The sequence below is a fragment of the Moschus berezovskii genome, chromosome 9 (assembly GCF_049115385.1).
Source record: "Moschus berezovskii isolate FMDL1 chromosome 9, NW_MosBer_1.0, whole genome shotgun sequence".
Lineage (NCBI taxonomy): Eukaryota > Metazoa > Chordata > Mammalia > Artiodactyla > Moschidae > Moschus > Moschus berezovskii.
Genome location: NC_142468.1, coordinates 106,330,972 through 106,349,828, shown reverse-complemented (window position 1 = coordinate 106,349,828; position 18,857 = coordinate 106,330,972). Strand labels below are relative to the sequence as shown.

General features: G+C 35.8%; 1 protein-coding gene across 1 annotated transcript; it reads right to left on the bottom strand.

Annotated features, from left to right (window-relative positions):
- Positions 1 to 2,390: 2,390 nt before the first annotated feature.
- Positions 2,391 to 14,518, bottom strand: LOC148776981 (olfactory receptor 4F4-like). The gene is made up of 3 exons (XM_088840254.1): positions 14,353 to 14,518; positions 5,167 to 5,267; positions 2,391 to 3,323 (listed from the first exon to the last, which is right to left on the bottom strand). Exons 1-3 carry the CDS (start codon positions 14,516 to 14,518, stop codon positions 2,391 to 2,393), a joined length of 1,200 nt encoding a protein of 399 aa, XP_088696380.1.
- Between the last annotated feature and the right edge of the window lie 4,339 nt (positions 14,519 to 18,857).

The window sequence follows — 18,857 nt, the reverse complement described above, 5'->3', positions numbered from 1 at the left end:
CAAAAAGTGGGAAAAAGACCCAACAAACATATGAAAAGATGCTCAACGTTGCTCATTATTCGGTTCAGTTCAGTTCAGTCGCTCAGTCATGTCCGACTCTTTGTGACCCCATGAATCACTGATGCTCATTATTAGAGAAATGCAAATCAAAACTACAATGAGATATCACCTCACACCAGTCAGAATGGCCATCATCCAAAAGTCTACAAACAATAAAGGCTGGAAAGGGTGTGGAGAAAAGGGAACACTCTTGCACTGTTGGTGGGAATGTAAACCGATACAGCCACTATGGAAGACTGTATGGAGATTTCTTTTAAAAGCTAGGAATAAAACCACTTCATGACCCAGCAATCTCACTCCTAGGCATATACCCTGAAGAAACCAAAGTTGAAAAAGACACATGTAACCCATTGTTCATTGCAGCTATTCACAATAGCTAGAACATGGAAGTCACCTAAATGTCCATCGACAGATGAATGGATAAAGAAGTTGTGGTACATATACTCAATGGAATATTACTAAGCCATAAAATGAGTGCATTTGAGTAGTTCTGATGAGTTGATGAACCTAGAACCTATTGTACAGAGTAAAGTGAGTCAGAGAGAGAAAGATAAATATTGTATTCTAACGCATATAAACAGAATGTAGAAAAATGGTACTGAAAAATTTATTTGTAAGGCAGCAATGGAGAAACAAACATAGAGAACAGACTTACGGACATGGGGAGAGGGGAGGAGAGGGTGAGATGTATGAAAAGAGTGACATGGAAACTTACATTACCATATGTAAAATAGCCTACAGGAATTTGTTGTATGCCTCAGGAAACTCAAACAGGGGCTCTGTATCAATCTAGAGGGGTGAGATGAGGCAGGAGATGGGAGGGAGGTTCAAAAGGGAGGGGACATATATACCTATGGCTTATTCATGTTGAGGTTTGACAGAAAGAAACAAAATTCTGTAATTATCCTTCAATAAAAAGAAAATGAAAAGAAATGTGAAATTATGAATTTGTTTTTGGTTTTTTTAAGTCACAAAGTCATGTCCAACTCTTTGTGATCCCATGGACTGTAGCCCACTAGGCACCTCTGTCTATGGGATTTCTCAGGCAAAAATATTGGAGTGGCTTTAAAACAGAATGTGCAAAAGCATAAGAAAAAAAAATCAATGTTTTCGAAGACAAGTTAATAGATAGTATACAAACTGAGTATGCATATGTAGAAAAAATTAATCAGAATACATATCATATCATATATACATACACATATGAAAATGGCAATTATTTTATTTAAGGGTTTATTCCTGAGATTCTCTATTGGAAATGTTACAAAATACACAAGACCATGTCATCTTTAAAAAGGAATGTGAAATTTGAAGTATATCTAGATTTATTGATTTCAGATAAATGGATATAAATTTATATAAAATTTTGAGGCCCAGAGTAGGAAGATTTCTGAAGAAAGTTTTGTTTTGTTATAGGTAGTAATGAATAATTCATAAACTCTGTACATGAGCTAGTTCTTAAAGATTATGTGAACACTTCAGTGAATTAAATGGATAGTTTATTCCAAACCTAGATATTTTGACTCACCTGTACACGACTGAGCGACTGAACTGAACTGAACTGAACCCATTTATGAATAGGAAGGGAAAAAGCAAAATCTCCAAAAGTTGTTACTACAACCATCTTTGTGTTGAATATGTATCTCTTAAAGACACTGTTTCAGAAATGACTGAGACATGATGTTGAGGGCACAACACTCTCTCCAGATTGTGATTATGACTCAAATTTCTTTCTGAATATGATCAGGAATATTTAATGATTCCCTCTATAGCTATCTTTCCAGAAGGTAACTAGAATGTTAACTAATCAATAGACTAATTTATCAATCTGTAAAATAAAGATAGCAGTATTCAATGAACTGGCTCAGTGGTAAAGAATCTGCTTGCAAATGCAGGAGATGCAGGAAACGTGGGTTTGATCCCTGAGTAGGGAAAATCTTCTGTTGTAGGAAATGGCAACCCACTCCAGTATCCTTGCCTGGAAAATTCCATAGACAGAGGAGCCTGGTGGGCTACAGTCTGTGGCATCACGAAGAGTCGGATTAGAAAATTTCCAGGTGTGGTGGTCTGTGTTGAAGTAGCAGTACAGATAGTAATAATTAATGTTAACATTGTTGTTAATTCCAAATCATTCTTGAGAACAACCAAAATCATAGCTCTAAAGACTGGCCAAATTTCCCAAACAGGGACTCATTTTTATAATTTTGGAAAGCTATAGAATTGACACAAAATTTTCTCCAAGAGATACACATGGTTTCCATATGTGAATTGGGAATTATCACATTCTTATAATGCGAGATTATGAAATACCAACAGAAATCCATAGGCTATCAACATAGTCTCTTAATGGCAATTTTAATTTCTTTGTTTCTTAAAGTGTAAATGACTGGATTTAGTAGTGGTGTGATGGCTGCATAAAATACAGCAAGAAACTTGTCCACCCAAGTGATGCTGAGTGGAAACAGGTAGATGAAGATACAGGGGCCAAAGAATAGCACAACCACTGTGATGTGGGCAGTGCAGGTGGAGAGAGCCTTGGATGCCCCATCCTTCGACTGATGGCAGAGAGTAAGCAGAATATAAGAGTAAGAGATCAGCAATAGAATGAAGCAGATGGTGGCAAGTACCCCACTGTCAGCATTTATCAACATTTCTAAAACGTAAGTGTTCATGCAAGCTAGCTTGATCACCAATGGAATATCACAGAAAAAGCTATCCAATTCTCTGGGTCCACAGAAAGGCAATTGTATAATTATAGCTAGTTGGCTTATTGAATGCACAAAGCCAATGATCCATGATGTCATCACTAGCCAAATACACATTTGTGTGTTCATAATGCTAGCATAATGGAGTGGCTTGCAGATGGCCACATAACGGTCATAGGCCATTGACACAAGCAGCACCATCTCACCCCCTACAAAAAAATGTCCAAAAAAAATCTGACACATGCAGCTTCCAAAAGAGATGGTCTTGTTTGCCTTGAGAAAGTCTGTGATCATTTTAGGAGTGGTTACTGATGAAAGGCATAAGTCAATGAACGAAAGATTGGCTAACAGGAAGTACATAGGGCAGTGGAGATGAAGGTCAGCAGTAATTAGGAGAACAATGAAGACATTGCCTAAAATGGTGATTAAATAAAGTGAAGAAAATATCACTAGGAGGAAGGCCTGGAGCTCCCGTGAATCACACAGCCCAAGAAAAATAAATTCAGACACTACAGACTGGTTACTTCTTCCATTTAGTTCAGTTTCTTCTAATTTTATCTGAAGAAAAGAAATTAAAATATATTTTCTGAATAAAGCAGGTTTCTTATTTATTGCTGATGAAAGCATATCCTTACATAGGCACTTTGGAAAAAAATTTATGCTTTTCTTATAAAGCTCAATACTCACACATCATATGGTCCAGCAATTTCAGTCTCATTTGCATGTTCGAGATAAATTCTTACAACTGTATATATGGAGATATTTATAATTATGCACATGAACAGGACAATGGAATATTCAGAAACATAGCAAATAAAGTACAACTATATAAAATTACAGAGATGTAGCTTTTTGAGACATGGTAATGAGTTGGTGATGGACAGGGAGGCCTGGCATGCTGTGATTCACAGGGTCACAAAGAGTTGGACACGACTGAGCGACTGAACTGAACTGAACTGAATGAAGAAAAAAGAGATTAGCATAATTTTTATAAAATGAATAGCAATAAAAAATGCTGTATTTTGTAGGAACTTATATATATAACTATGTATTTAAAAATGATGTAAGTAACTCCAACTCTGGGCAGCTAAGGATCAGGATGAGGATGCACATATTATCAGCTATATGATATTATAACTATTTAAGTCTTGTATTAGTTATGTTTTATAGTTATAGTTTTATTATTAAATAAACAAGCAAATCTAAAATTGCCATTAGAAATGGTGTGAATATACTATGAATCGAGAATTATGATCAATTCAGTGCTGTGGACCTGAGGTTTAGTCTGGGTTTACCCTACCTGTTGTCTGTAACTGAACCTATTGATGATACTGTTTTTGTTTCAATCCACAGAATTATCAGGTACCAGGATGAAAATAAAAATAGAATTAGAAAGCTATAGATGTAGGAGGGGCTTTTAATTTTTCCCAGTGTGGTAAACAGGAATTTATTGAATATTTTCTTACTATGAACTGTGATCAATTTTGAGTACTTCAGTGAAAAAGACATAGATTGTAGGTGGTATATGTTATATCAAAGAATAAAAGCTTATGCTAGCTATTTCACCTAATACTAACTTAAAAGGCTTTTAACAGTACTTCAGTTAAATTAGAAAGGGCAAAATATTGCTACTAGGATAATTATATTAAAACTATATTAACAACACTTTAAAATTACTTGTATAAATCATCATGTAATTTTCAACTTTACCTTAAGTAGAAGTAACTGTAAAGATTCTAAGAGTATAATTATAAAATCAAATGAGTTAGAGCAGAACTCACAAAAAAACTCAAGAATAATTAAAAAGTAAAAGTTTTAAAAATGGGACAACTTTAATTTTCATTTTTTAGCTGGTAATATCAGAGTCATGGGAAAACTAAACCTCTCTGTTTCTTTGCATCTCCCTGTCACTCTCTCTGAATACCTCTCATTATGCTAGAAATTTTCACCCACATTGACTATAAAGTAATCTTCACATTACCAAATAAAATAAAATGAATGAAATATATCTTACTATTCTAAGTTTGGCTCTTAGTGTAACCTGTTACAGCTTAAGAGCTGGGAAACAGCATGACTGGAGTGCAATCCCAATGCTCTCTGATGCCAGTCCTGCATCTGTGCTGTCATTCTGTGTCTACTGTTCAGTTCCAAGAGCATAATTCTGTTTCCATGGTAACTATTGACTATTGTAGGTGTTGAGAGATTTCTTTCCATAATCTCTATCAGGTTCCTTCCTGAGTTAAATTAGTAAACACCACTTTTCTCAATATTTGGAAATTTCTGTTAATTACAGTTATGTATCTGTGCCTAGAATACAATTTTCCTTAACTCAAAAAAACTGTAGACCCTGATGATTGTGGATCCGTGAAGACCTGAATACTTCCTCAAAGAGGGCACCTACGGAGCTGTAAGACTGTGTAGAAGTTACTCGTTTTGATGATGTAGAGAGTCCAGAAGTTCCAAGATGTACCTTGGAGAAGAAACCCTTGATATTTCTGAAAGCTATGCATAATTACAAACCATTCTAATTAGTGTGCATGGAAATATGACATTAAAACATTATCTTAAATATGACAGAGGGAAAAAAAAATATGACAGAGGAAGAGAACTAAGGGAGAAGTTAAGAAATTGACAGTGTAGAGTATATCTTCTTACCAGAGAGACACCGTATTTGACCACATTTTTTCCCCTGGATAAAGCATTCTCCATATTCTAAATAGAATCTGAAATAGAATCCTATTGCATTAAAGCAAAGTATCTACTTTCTATTGTGACCAGCATTTATGGGAGAGTGTGAGGCATATATTTAGTGTAGAGAGTGGCCTTTGGAGTCGGAAACTCTCAAACTACCCATGCTATGTTCCTGTGAGACCACTTTATTGTTGTCTCTCTGAATCGAGAATGTCATCTGGAAAGTGTGCCTTTGTCAAGGTCAGGGTGAGGACAATAATAAAGTTCTAATGATTGAGTTAAGCACAGTTTTAAAACATTGATTAACTTTTAAAAAAGAAAAACAGTATTTCAGAACTAAGTTGGCATCTCTAGTCCCAGATGACTTGGGTGAGTGGCTATGGGCTGACTAGCAGAGGGAGATGAACTCGTCAGTGTGTGTGTGCTCTGTGTGCTCAGTTGCTCCCTCAGTAATGTATACCAAGTATGCCCATTGTAGAGCAGTCAGTCTTGAACTGCTTGTTTTATGGGGTTTTAATGAAGAATAGAGCACACACACAATGAAGAATAGAGAAATTTAAAGTGTCAAAATTTCTTTGATTATTTGAGCAATGATCCTGATTTATAATTGAGTACAAGGCAATATTGGGACTTCACACGTGGCTCAGCAGTAAAGATTTCGCTGGCCAATGTAGCAGATGCAAAAGACACAGGTATAATCCCTGGATGGAGAAGATTCCCTAGAATAGGAAATTACAACCTACTCCAGTATTCTTGCTGACACAGTCTTTTGGGCAGAAGAACCTGGTGGGCTATGGTCCATCGGGTAAAAAAAGTCAGACACAACTGAGCACGCACTTATGCAAAAGGCAATATCAATATTCTTCAAAATAACAAAACAGTAACGGAATCCTACCTTTTATTTAATTTTAGAAAATATTTTATAATTTTAGCCTTATGGACAAGAATCCAACACTTCAGAGATCTGAGAAGGAAATATGATAGGATGTCTCTGTCTGCCCACTGCTGCTACTTTTTTTTCATCAGAAGCATAAATTTGTTCACATTTTGGTGGCTATATTTCACTTTTTTTTTCCTATGCTGTTACATACTTACATGTGAACATGTCAATATATACATATAGAGGAGTCTTTTTCTTTGGAAGATATAGAGTATGGAAGGATATTTTAAATTCTAATTTATTTAAAATAATATTATATATAAATATATTCAATTGTAATGGTTGTTTCAATGTAAATGTTAGTTTTTAGAGAAACAAATATGGTAAAGTAATAGTACTGCTGGATATTTACCAAACTTAGTTAAAAATTCTTTTCATACAAAACCTGTATTTGAATGTTTGTGACAGTTTTTTTTCATAATTACCAAATACTAGAGATATCCAAGATGTTCTTCTATCTGTTAATGGTTAAATAAAGTGTGATACACTTTAACAATGGGATATTATTCCATAATAAAAGGGAATAATCTATCGAGTCATGAAAAGATATAGAGGATACTTAAGTGTCTATTGCTCCATGAAGGAAGCCAACCTCAAAAGTCTATAAATGGTATGATTCCACATTTATGAATTTTTGGAAGATGAAAAACTATGGAGACAGTGAAAAGTTAGGTGCTTGTCAGGGGCTCATGAGTTCATGGAAATGAATGAATACGTGAAGCACAGGAAATTTTTTATGATACTGTATTTTTTACTATATTGTCTTAGGCATTTGCCATGTCTTCTGTGAGGGCATAAATACAATGAAACCATAGAAACAATGAGCATGTGTTTATTTCTAATACCATTATCAAGTAAAAGGAACCAGAGATCTTTGGAGACATGGCTATTGTAGGAAAAGGAAATTAAGATACAAGATAAACCAGGAGCACCTTTTAGTCCTAGAAAATAAGGAAATCCTCAAACATACATAAACTCACAAAATTTGATGCAGCTTTACATCAAAGAGGCTTAAGAGCCAAATAAAAATGCTCCCAATAGCAGTATTTGATTATAATCCAGATTATAAAATAAATATCCATGATTCCATACTAATATATATGATTGAATAAATTAGTACATGGAATAGAAGAGTAACACCCATGCAGGAGAATTAGAGATAAATTGTGTAGCACGCTACCCTAATCAAGGGGAAAATAACTCCTCATTACTTAAGTATGGTCTGAGTGTAGTGACTTTTCTCAAAATACAGTGTGAATAGCACGGAAAGTAAATCTATAGTGAGGCAACCTGAAATTTCAGTCAGTTGATCAAAGTCAAAATCAATAAACGTAAATCATACTGATGGTATAGACACTTGATGGGAGACGTCAAAAATGGCAGATTACCTGTGGTGTGCTTCCCCTGAACCGATTAGTTCAGTTCAGTCAATCAGTCATGTCTGACTCTTTGTGACCCCATGGACTGTAGCACGCCAGGCCTCCCTGTCCATCACCAACTCCTGAAGTTTACCCAAACTCATGTCCATTCACTTGGTGATACCATCCAACCATCTCATCCTTTGTGGTCCCCTTCTCCTCCCACCTTCAATCTTTCCCAGCATCAGGGTCTTTTCAAATGAGTCAGTTCTTCACATCAGGTGGCCAAAGTGTTGGAGTCTCAGCTTCAACATCAGTCCTTCCAATGAATATTCAGGACTGACTACCTTTAGGATGGACTGGTTGGATCTCCTTGCTGTCCAAGGGACTCTCAAGAGTCTTCTTCAATGCCAGAGTTCAAAAGCATCAGTTCTTTGGCACTCAGCTTTCTTTATAGTCCAACTCTCACACACATACATGACTACTAGAAAAACCATAGCTTTGACTAGATGGACCTTTGTTGGCAAAGTAATGTCTCTGCTTTTTAATATGCTGTCTAGGTTGGTCATAACTTTCTTCCAAGGTACAAACGTCTTTCAATTTCATGGCTGCAGTCACCATCTGCAATGATTTTGGAGCCCCAAAATATAAAGTCAGCCACTATTTCCCCTTCTACTTGCCATGAAGTGATGGGACCGGGTGCCATGATCTTAGTTTTTGAATTCTGAGCTTTAAGCCAACATTTTCACACTCCTCTTTCACTTTCATCAAGAGGCTCTTTAGTTCTTCTTCACTTTCTGCCATAAGGATGGTGTTATCTGCATATCTGAGGTTATTGGTATTTCTCCTGGCAATCTTGATTCCAGCTTGTGCTTCCTCCAGCCAGTGTTTCTCATGATGCGCTCTGCATATAAGTTAAAGAAGCAAGGTGACAATATATAGCCTTGATGTACTCCTTTTCCTATTTGGAACCAGTCTGTTGTTCCATGTCCAGTTATAACTGTTGCTTCCTGTCCTACATATAGGTTTCTCAAGAGGCAGGTCAGGTGGTCTGGTATTCTCATCTTTTTAAGAATCTGAACCCAAAACTCTTGTGTAATTATGAGAAAAATGTCAAATAAATTTCACTGGAGTGATACCCTTCATACTTCACAGTTCCTCAAAAAGTTAAACAGAATTATCATAAATCTCATCAATTCTGCTCCTAGTCTTTAACCCCAAAGAATTAAAAACAGATGGGATGGGAAGGGAGGTGGGAGGGGGGTTCAAGATGGGGAACACATGTACACCTGGGGCAGATTTGTGTCAATGTATGGCAAAACCAGTACAATAATGTAAAGTAATTACCCTCCAATTAAAATAAATAAATTAAAAAATATTAAAAAAATAAAACAAAATCTTGTACATGAATATATAGAACTATTCACAATGGGCAAAGTTGTTCATCCAAATGTTCATCCGCTGATGAATGGCTTAACAAATGTGGTAATCCACACAAAGGAATATTCAGCCACAAATGTGTATCAGATACACATTTCAGTATGGATGAAAATAGTTTGGAACTAGGTCAAAGTGATGATTCCACGATATAATGAATGCCTAAATGCATTAGTTTGTAGCTCTAAAATGGTTGATTTTACATTATGTTAATTTATCTTGATAACATAAAATGTAACACTAAAAAGATAAATGAGCAAATATTATTTTCCTTACTATTAAGATTTTAGTTATTACCTTTTTTTAGCTCATTTTTTGTTCAAAACCATTCTTGGCTAATATGTACTTTTGATATAAAAGAGAATGCTACAGTTCCAGCACTAAGTTTTGCTCATTTCTTTCTAGGCTGAATGTTATATAGAAATCAGTCTAAATTTTTGTAAAATGAGATTAATAGCATTTAACAAAAAGAATTTTTGTAAAATGTGTTGACATGTAGCTCTTATAATAATGTTAAATTTTACACAACTGGTGATATTTGATCTTCTGTGTGTACACATTGCTTTTCTGAGCAGTATGATAGAGATATTCAGTATGTCCAGACTTAGTTAATGAATAAAAAAATCACAGTGCTGAATGCCAAGATATACAAATTATTTCCCCTTTTCTAGTATTAACTGAGAAGTCACAGTCTTATTTCTCATCAGGTGTGAAAGAATATTGGATTTCCATCTCACCGTTTGGTTAGAAATAATAAATGAGATCATATAGGTAAAATACTCAGAAAAGTGAAAAGTTTAATAGGCATGTGAGCCCTTTTTTAATACGTCATGGCATTTTCTGAAAAAGACACAGCATAGCACAGGGATTAAATTCATGGACTTTGAAATCAGAATATTATTTCACTTGAATATTGGTTTTAACTTTAGCAGTCTGACCTTTGCCAACATATTTAATTTCTTTTTTTAAGATATTTATCATGACCAAAATGGGTTTGGTAATTATATAAATAAGGCAAAAAAGCAGGGATAAGGATGCTAGGAATATATTGTATGACTATGCTTCTAATAGAATTCTAAAATAATTTTTACTAATTGTGTTAATAGGCATTACTTTTTCACTAATATTGGTCTAAATGGTATTTATCAATATGTATTAAAATGTTAGGAGATCCTGAGTTTCCTTGAATATGTTTTGCTGTCATAGTTTATTAATCATAGCTTCCTGTGTTTCTCCTTTACTTTTTTAAATCAAGCTTCTAATAATTTTTCTTCTCTTAATGGCATGGGAATTTAAGGTAGAGATCTCATAATAAACGGCCTGGGGACTCAGGTCACTGAGTCATCAAAGGGCCACCCAAAAGTGTTGTTAGAGCTGGAGTAGTTGTAAGGAGTACTAACCACAGAGATCAAAGAGGGAAGCACTTCTTAAGAGGTTCATTTACAGTGAAAATATTGTTTTCTGGGAACTTTTTTGGGGAGTGAGGTCAGGTAAGTGGGGACAGTATAATTTAAGTGAAGAGCCTGTTAAAATTACCAGCTGTTTTCCCTCTATGGGCAAAGTATAGCAACTCTGCTACAACATTACAAAAATTCTCCCCCCTCCACCCCACCACTTTTCCTCCCACTCTTTCTTATCTCTATTTCTGTTTTTCAATTCAACATATATTTGTTGAACCTGTTGAACATATACAATGCCAGTCTTTCCAAGGGGAAGTTTTACTTTTCAGATTGCGAGAAGCTCTTCATGTGCCTGGATTGTATCTGAATTTACAGGGGAGTTTTTAGATTTGGATTATATTTCACATAGAACTAGGAAGGACTTTGGGAGTTGGTTTTGATGTGAATCATCTTTGACCTGTCATTTTTTTCATGGTAATTTCTAGAATGAAAATTGCTTTTTAATTCTACTTGCATCAGTTTTCAATGAGAATAATATATATATATAAAACAACAGTGTGTTTACCAAGAAACTATTATCAATTTTCAAGGTATATACACATTCATGCGCACAGCCATTCAACCCCTTGTCTTCTCTCCCAAATTCACATCATTTCATATGGTCAGGGTTTATGGCTAAGACATAGTCCGTGCTCTCAAGAAGCTCATACCCTTTGCAGAAGAGACAGAAAAACTAGTCAACTGTAAATTATACCGTCATGAAAAAGTATCATGAGAACCTCACAATTAAGATGTGATAGCAGGGTGGAAGAATATCTCATGCAGACTGGAGGAGAGAGGGGGCCATCACTGACTAATAACTGACAGAATTTTTAGAAAAAGAAGTAATCAGCCAAGTGGAGAAGGCCAGGGAAAACTATAGGGCAGAACAAAAGTTTGGATAACCCTGATATTAATGAAAGAACAATAGTCCTCCTAGTTCAAGGGATTTGTGAGGTGGAGAGGTGAGATCAGAGGCTGGGAAAATGGGTTGTAGACTGTTGCATTATGTGCCTTGCTGAGACATTGTGAAGAGAGAAGTTACTGAGAGTTTGTAAATTGGTGAACAGGAAAAAAAGACTCAGGAACCACTCCTAAGGTATGCTGTTCTAACTGCTCCCTTTTTAACTGTTATGCTATTCCTTCTTGCTTGTTTCTATTCTCTCCTATTTCTTTTCTCTGCTGTCCCTGTCTCTTCTGTCTTTTCTCTCTCCTTTCATTTTCATCCCTTCTTACTAGTATCAATCAGCTAAATGATAGATATATTTTATAGCTCCTAGTAGTGAAAGTGAAAGTGAAGTCATTCAGTCGTGTCCAACTCTTTGCGACTCCATGAACTCCAGTCTCCCAGGCTCCTCCATCCATGGGATTTTCCAGGCAAGAGTACTGGAGTGGGTTGCATTTCCTTCTCCGGGGGATCTTCCTGACTCAGGGATTGAATCTGGGTCTCCCACATTGCAGGTGGACGCTTTACCCTCTAAGCCACCGGGGAAGCCCTGATAGATATATTTTATAGCCCCTAGCAGTAGACTGCCACAGATAGGTTTTATCTTGGCCATTAATTTCTTATAGAGAACATTTTCTGTTAAGGATCCATTGTGATTTCCTATGAGTAAACAGTTGTTGACACACTTGTAAAACTTTACTTCAGTTTTTAAATGCTTGATTAAATGGTACTACCGTCACTACAATCTGAATTTGCTGGGTTATACATCGGAGACTCTTATTCTGTATTTTCACAATAAATTTCATTTTTAAGTCAAAAGCCAATATCAGGTTGTTTTAGACCATTTAAATAATACAGAAATGTAGGCCTTAGGAGATGAAAGCCACATGTATCCTATTTTGAGGATTGACTATTTGGAATACTTGGTGTGCAGTTTTGGAAGTTTTTTTCAAGTACAAACATAGTTTCATAAAAAGAATTCTGTTTTTGCCATTAGAGGCTCTTGTTTTAATCCAGTATTCGGATGGTTGTTTTAGTTGTTTCCAGTTATTTAAATACGTACAAAAAAATGCCATCAGCATTTTACCAATTTAAGACATAGTACTGATCATCGTGTAATAATTTTTGCAGGAATTAATACTTGGCTATCGAAATACATACCCAAATATATTACTCTAATACTTTTGACTTCACATCTAGGTGATGATAACCTTATGATTACTCATGAGAACAGATCCTGAATTTTCATGTACCATCAAATTTAACTATGTTCCTGAATTGCAATGACATCTCATGCAGTGTTTTGCTTTCTGTGACTGGCTTATTTCATGTTCTCTGTGTTTAAATATGAGTTACTTTTCTGCCCTTTGCAAATGGCAGGAAATTTTTTTTTTTAGGCTGAATATTGTTTGTGTGTGTGTGTGTGTGTGTGGTGTATATGTGTATCACATTTGCTTTATCCATTCATTAATCATCAGAAAATTCATGTTTCCAAATTTGATTAATGTGAGTAGTGCTGCAATGAACATAGCATTGTCAATATCTCTTCAAGATACTGATTTCATTTCCTTCACATTTAAAAGTACTGAAAATCCTACATGAAACGGTAGTTCTAATTTAATTTTTTTGAGAACCTCAACACTTTTTCCACATGGCAGGCAAAATAATATTTTCATGTACTTTCTTTTGTCCCTTAAATTGAAAATCTTTCTAAATCTGTATATATATAAATAATTTTTATAGCTTCATAGTATTCCACAGTGTATATATATTCTGCAGTGTGGTTAATGCATTCTCTATTGATTTACATGCATCAACAGCATTCTATGTATCTGTGTGTACATGTATGTATAGACATATATACATTTTATATAGATATGGGTGGTACATAAGCATAATAGTTGCTCTTGTACAGCTGTCAAGATTTGTGTGTTTTAAACTCTAATAAACATTGTCAACTGGTAATTCCATCAACAAGGTATAATGTAGCTTTTATATTGGAATCCTGGTAACATTGGTAATATTTCTTCATTCTCACCTGTCTCTCCTCCTTCTCTTTCTTTTCCCCTGTCAGTTAGGGAAGCAGAAATCTGTGTTTCCTAGTCACTGCTCATGATAAGGCTGGGCATCTGTCATTATGTTCACTGGTCACTTGTACATGTTGTTGTTATTGTTCCTATTGTGGGTGCCTGTGAAGTTTGATCTCCTTGTGCAGTTACTATATTGACCTTTCTAAAAAAAGCAATATTTTATTTGACTAATGCCAATATTTCCTCTTCTTATTGAACTATATCAAATGAAGAGACCATGTATTAAAATGCATTTTTAACATTAGAAGTTTAGAAAAGACAAAAACAGGAAAAAATAATCACCTAATATCCTACTACCAGTAAAAATTTTAATTAGTAATTTTTAAAAAACTGACCTTTCTTTTGATCGTTGAAACCAAATCTGAAAAATTTTTAATGTATTCTTTTACATTTGGAAACAAAGTGAATATACATTGTTTTGTACAAGACTGTGTTTACTTTAAAATCTGCATATTGCATGATCAAAGCTTTCAGATAAGAGACTTGATTATAGCTTCTTTGAAATGTCACACCCACTGCAGTTAACTCTGATGATTGTCCCATTCATTCTCTCTTGCTCAGTCCAATTTTATTTTTTTCTGTTATTGGCTATAAAATCCTCCATTCACTGCTCCTGTATCAGGGCCTCCTGGCACCACCCCTGCAGTATTCTCTTTTGGTTACAAGACCAGCTTCACATCCATTACCCTCACAATGTCCTTCCTGACTGGCCTGGCTGCCTACATGTCTATTCTTGGTGATAACAGTTTCAAGGGGCTCCAAGAGACTTATGCTGCTTTCTCTCTGAGGCAGTGAGGATTGTGCCCACAGGAGAGCCCAGGCGTGGTTTGGAGGAGTGACAAGAGAGAGCATGGTTGTTGGTGTGGGGCCTGGAGGAAAGCTTAGTGGTGGCAGTGCAAGTGGGGGACTCCTGGTATTTAATTTAGATGTGGAACAAGCATCAGTAATTTGGTTTGTTTGTTTCAAGATACAGTTGTTTAACAGTATGTCTAAAAAAAAAAATAGCACGTATATTAGGTTGAATTCTCTAAAACTGACATTTGACCAAATGTGAACTGAATGAAAGGACAATTTCTTATGATTCAAACTAATAAACACATATAAGCCTGGAGAGAAACAATTTAGTGATAAGAATTAAAAATAAGTTTTAAAAATGGATTCCGTATATATCTTTCTTGTAAACTTCTCATTTTTAAAATGTCTATTCACATATTTCATAGCAATGAATTATGTTTCTATATATGAGTAATAGGGCTTCTCTGGTGGCTCTGCAGGTAAAGAATCTGCCTGAAACATGGGAGACCTGGGTTTGCTACCTGGATTGGGAAGATCTCCTGGAGAAGGGAAAGGCTATCCACTCCAGTATTCTGGTCTGGAGAATTCCATGGACTGTATAGTCCATAGGGTTGCAAAGAGTTGGACATGATTGAGTGATTTTTACTTTTCGTATGAGTAATAATGCTCTTCCAAGATAAAAGAGCTATGAATATTTAATTCATATTCATTTAACTATGATTATAGTCAAGGCTATGGTTTTTCCAGTAGTCACGTATGGATGTTAAAGTTGGACTACAAAGAAAGCTGAGCACCGAAGAATTGATGCTTTTGAACTGTGGTGTTGGAGAAGACTATTGAGAGTCACTTGGACTGCAAAGAGATCCAACCAGTCCATCCTAAAGGAGTTCAGTACTGAATATTCATTGGAAGGACTGATGCTGAAGCTGAAACTCCAATACTTTGGCCACCTGATGCGAAGAGCTGACTAATTTGAAAAGGCTTTGTTGCTGGGAAAGATAGAAGGCGGGAGGAGAAGGGGATGACAGAGGATGAGATGGTTGGATGGTATCACTGACTCAAAGGACATGGGTTTGGGTAAGCTTCGGGAGTTGGTGATGGACAGGGAGGCCTGGTGTGCTGCAGTTCATGGAGTCACAAATACTCGGACATGACTGAGTGACTGAACTGAACTGATTCTCCACTGCAGACCTTAATGTTATTTCTAATTTTTCTTTTGGTAATTTTTTTCATTAACGTCCCTTGTAACTTAACTGTGAACTTATCTAGTTCCAATACGCTAGGCAAATTTTCTTTTTTTATTGAAGCATAGTTGATAGTTTTGTGTGTTTTAGGTATACAGCAAAGTGGTTAAAAGTGAAAGTGAATTCACTCAGTCGTGTTAAACTCTTTGCGACCCCATGGACCGTAGCCCACCAGGCTCCTAGGTCCATGGAATTTTCTAAGCAAGAGTACTGGAGTGGGTTTCCATTTCCTTCTCCAGGGTATCTTCCCCACTCAGGGATTGAACCTGGGTTTCCCACGTTGCAGGTAGACACTTTACCGTCTGAGCCACCAGGAAAGCAAAGTGGTTAATTCATATATATATATATAACTCTCTTTTTCTACATATATATTCTTTTTCAGATTCTTTTCCATTAGAAATTATTACAGGATATTGAATATAGTTGGCTCTGCTATAGAATAGTTCCTTGCTATTTATCTATTTTATATATAGTAGCATGTATATGTTTTTACTTGACTTGAGATTCTTAGTCATAAGCAGGGAAATTTTTGAAATTTAGGTATGTATTTCTAAAGTAACTTTTAAACAAATTGAATTTTTTTTATTTTCAGTTTATGAATATAACTTTTTCTTCAGAGCCTCAGCCATGATTTCATCTTGAAATTAGTATAGAATAGCACCCAACACAATCTTTTTTTCTTTTCATGTTTTTTACCTGAGTTTATTTTTTTTTAATTTATTTTATTGGAGGCAAATTACCTTACATTAATATATTGGTTGGTTTTGCCATACATTGACACGAATCCACCCCGGGTGTACATGTGTTCCCTTTCTTGAACCCCCCTCCCACCTCCCTCTTCCCCATATTCTCCCTCCAGGTCATCCCCGTGCACCAGCCCCAAGCATCCTGTATCATGCGTCGAACCTGGACTGGTGATTCATTTCACATATGATAATATACATGCTACAATGCCATTCTACCCAATCATCCCACCTTCACCCTCTCCCACAGAGTCCCAAAGACTGTTCTATATACCTATGTCTCTTTTGCAGTCTCGTATACAGGGTTAAAGTTACCATCTTTCTAAATTCCATATATATGTGTTAGTATACTGTATTGGTGTTTTTCTTTCTGGCTTACTTCACTCTGTATAATAGGCTCCAGTTTCATCCACCTCATTAGAACTGATTCAAATGTATTCTTTCTAATGGCTGAATAATACTCCATTGTGTATATGTACCAAAGCTTTCTTATCCATTCGTCTGCGGATGGACATCTAGGTTGCTTCCATGTCCTGGCTATTATAAACAGTGCTGCAATGAACATTGGAGTACACGTGTCTCTTTCAATTCCGGTTTCCTCGGTGTGTATGCCCAGGAGTGCGATTGCTGGATCATATGGCAGTTCTATTTCCAATTTTTTGAGGAATCTCCACACTGTTCTCCATAGTGGCTGTACTAGTTTGCATTCCCACCAACAGTGTAAGAGGGTTCCTTTCTCTCCACATCCTCTCCAGCATTTATTGCATGTAGACTTTTGGATAGCAGCCATTCTGACTGGTGTGAAATGGTATCTCATTGTGGTTTTGATTTGCATCTCTCTGATTATGAGGGATGTTGAGCGTTTTTTCATGTGTTTGTTAGCCATCTTTATGTCTTCTTTGGAGAAATGTCTGTTTAGTTCTTTGGCCCATTTTTTGATTGGGTCAGTTATTTTTCTGGAATTGAGCTGCAGGAGCTGCTTGCATATTTTGGAGATTAATCCTTTATCAGTTGCTTCATTTGCTATTATTTTCTCCCATTCTGAAGGCTGTCTTTTCACCTTGCTTATAGTTTCCTTTGCTGTGCAGAAGCTTTTGATTTTAATTAGGTCCGATTTGTTTATTTTTGCTTTTATTTCCAATATTCTGGGAGGTGGGTCTTGGAGGATAATGCTGTGATTTATGTCGGAGAGTGTTTAGCCTACGTTCTCCTCTAGGAGTTTTATAGAATCTGGTCTTACATTTAGCTCTCTAATCCATTTTGAGTTTATTTTGGTGTATGGTGTTAGGAAGTGTTCTAGTTTCATTCTTTTACAAGTGGCTGACCAGTTTTCCCAGCACCACTTGTTAAAGAGACTGTCTTTTCTCCATTTTATATTCTTGCCTCCTTTGTCAAAGATGAGGTGTCCATAGGTGCGTGGATTTATCTCTGGGCTTTCTATTTTGTTCCATTGATCTATATTTCTGTCTTTATGCCAGTACCATACTGTCTTGATGACTGTGGCTTTGTAGTAGAGCCTGATGTCTGGCAGGTTAATTCCTCCAGTTCCATTCTTCTTCAAGATTGCTTTGGCTATTCGAGGTTTTTTGTATTTCCATACACATTGTGAGATTATTTGTTCTAGTTCTGTGAAAAATATCGTTTGTAGCTTGATAGGGATTGCATTGAATGTATAAATTACTTTGGGTAGTATACTCATTTTCACAATATTTATTCTTCCAATCCATGAACACGGTATATTTCTCCATCTATTAGTGTCCTCTTTGATTACTTTCACTAGTGTTTTATAGTTTTCTATGTACAAGTCTTTTGTTTCCTTTGGTAGATATATTCCTAAGTATTTAATTCTTTTCATTGCAACAGTGAATGGAATAGTTTCCTTAATTTCTCTTTCTATTTTCTCATTATTAGTGTATAGGAATGCAAGGGATTTCTGTGTGTTGATTTTATATCCGGCAACTTTACTGTATTCATTGATTAGCTCTAGTAGTTTTCTGGTAGAATCTTTAGGGCTTTCTATGTAGAGGATCATGTCATCAGCGAATAGTGAAAGTTTTACTTCTTCTTTTCCAATTTGTATTCCTTTTATGTCTTTTTCTGCTCTGATTGCTGTAGCCAAAACTTCCAGAACTATGTTGAATAGTAGTGGTGAGAGTGGGCACCCTTGTCTTGTTCCTGACTTTAGGGGAAATGCTTTCAGTTTTTCACCATTGAGGATAATGTTTGCTGTGGGTTTGTCATATATAGCTTTTATTATGCTGATATATGTCCCTTCTATTCCGACTTTCTGGAGAGTTTTTATCATAAATGGATGTTGTATTTTGTCGAAGGCTTTCTCTGCATCTATTGAGATAATCATATGATTTTTATTTTTCAGTTTGTTAATGTGGTGTATTACGTTGATTGATT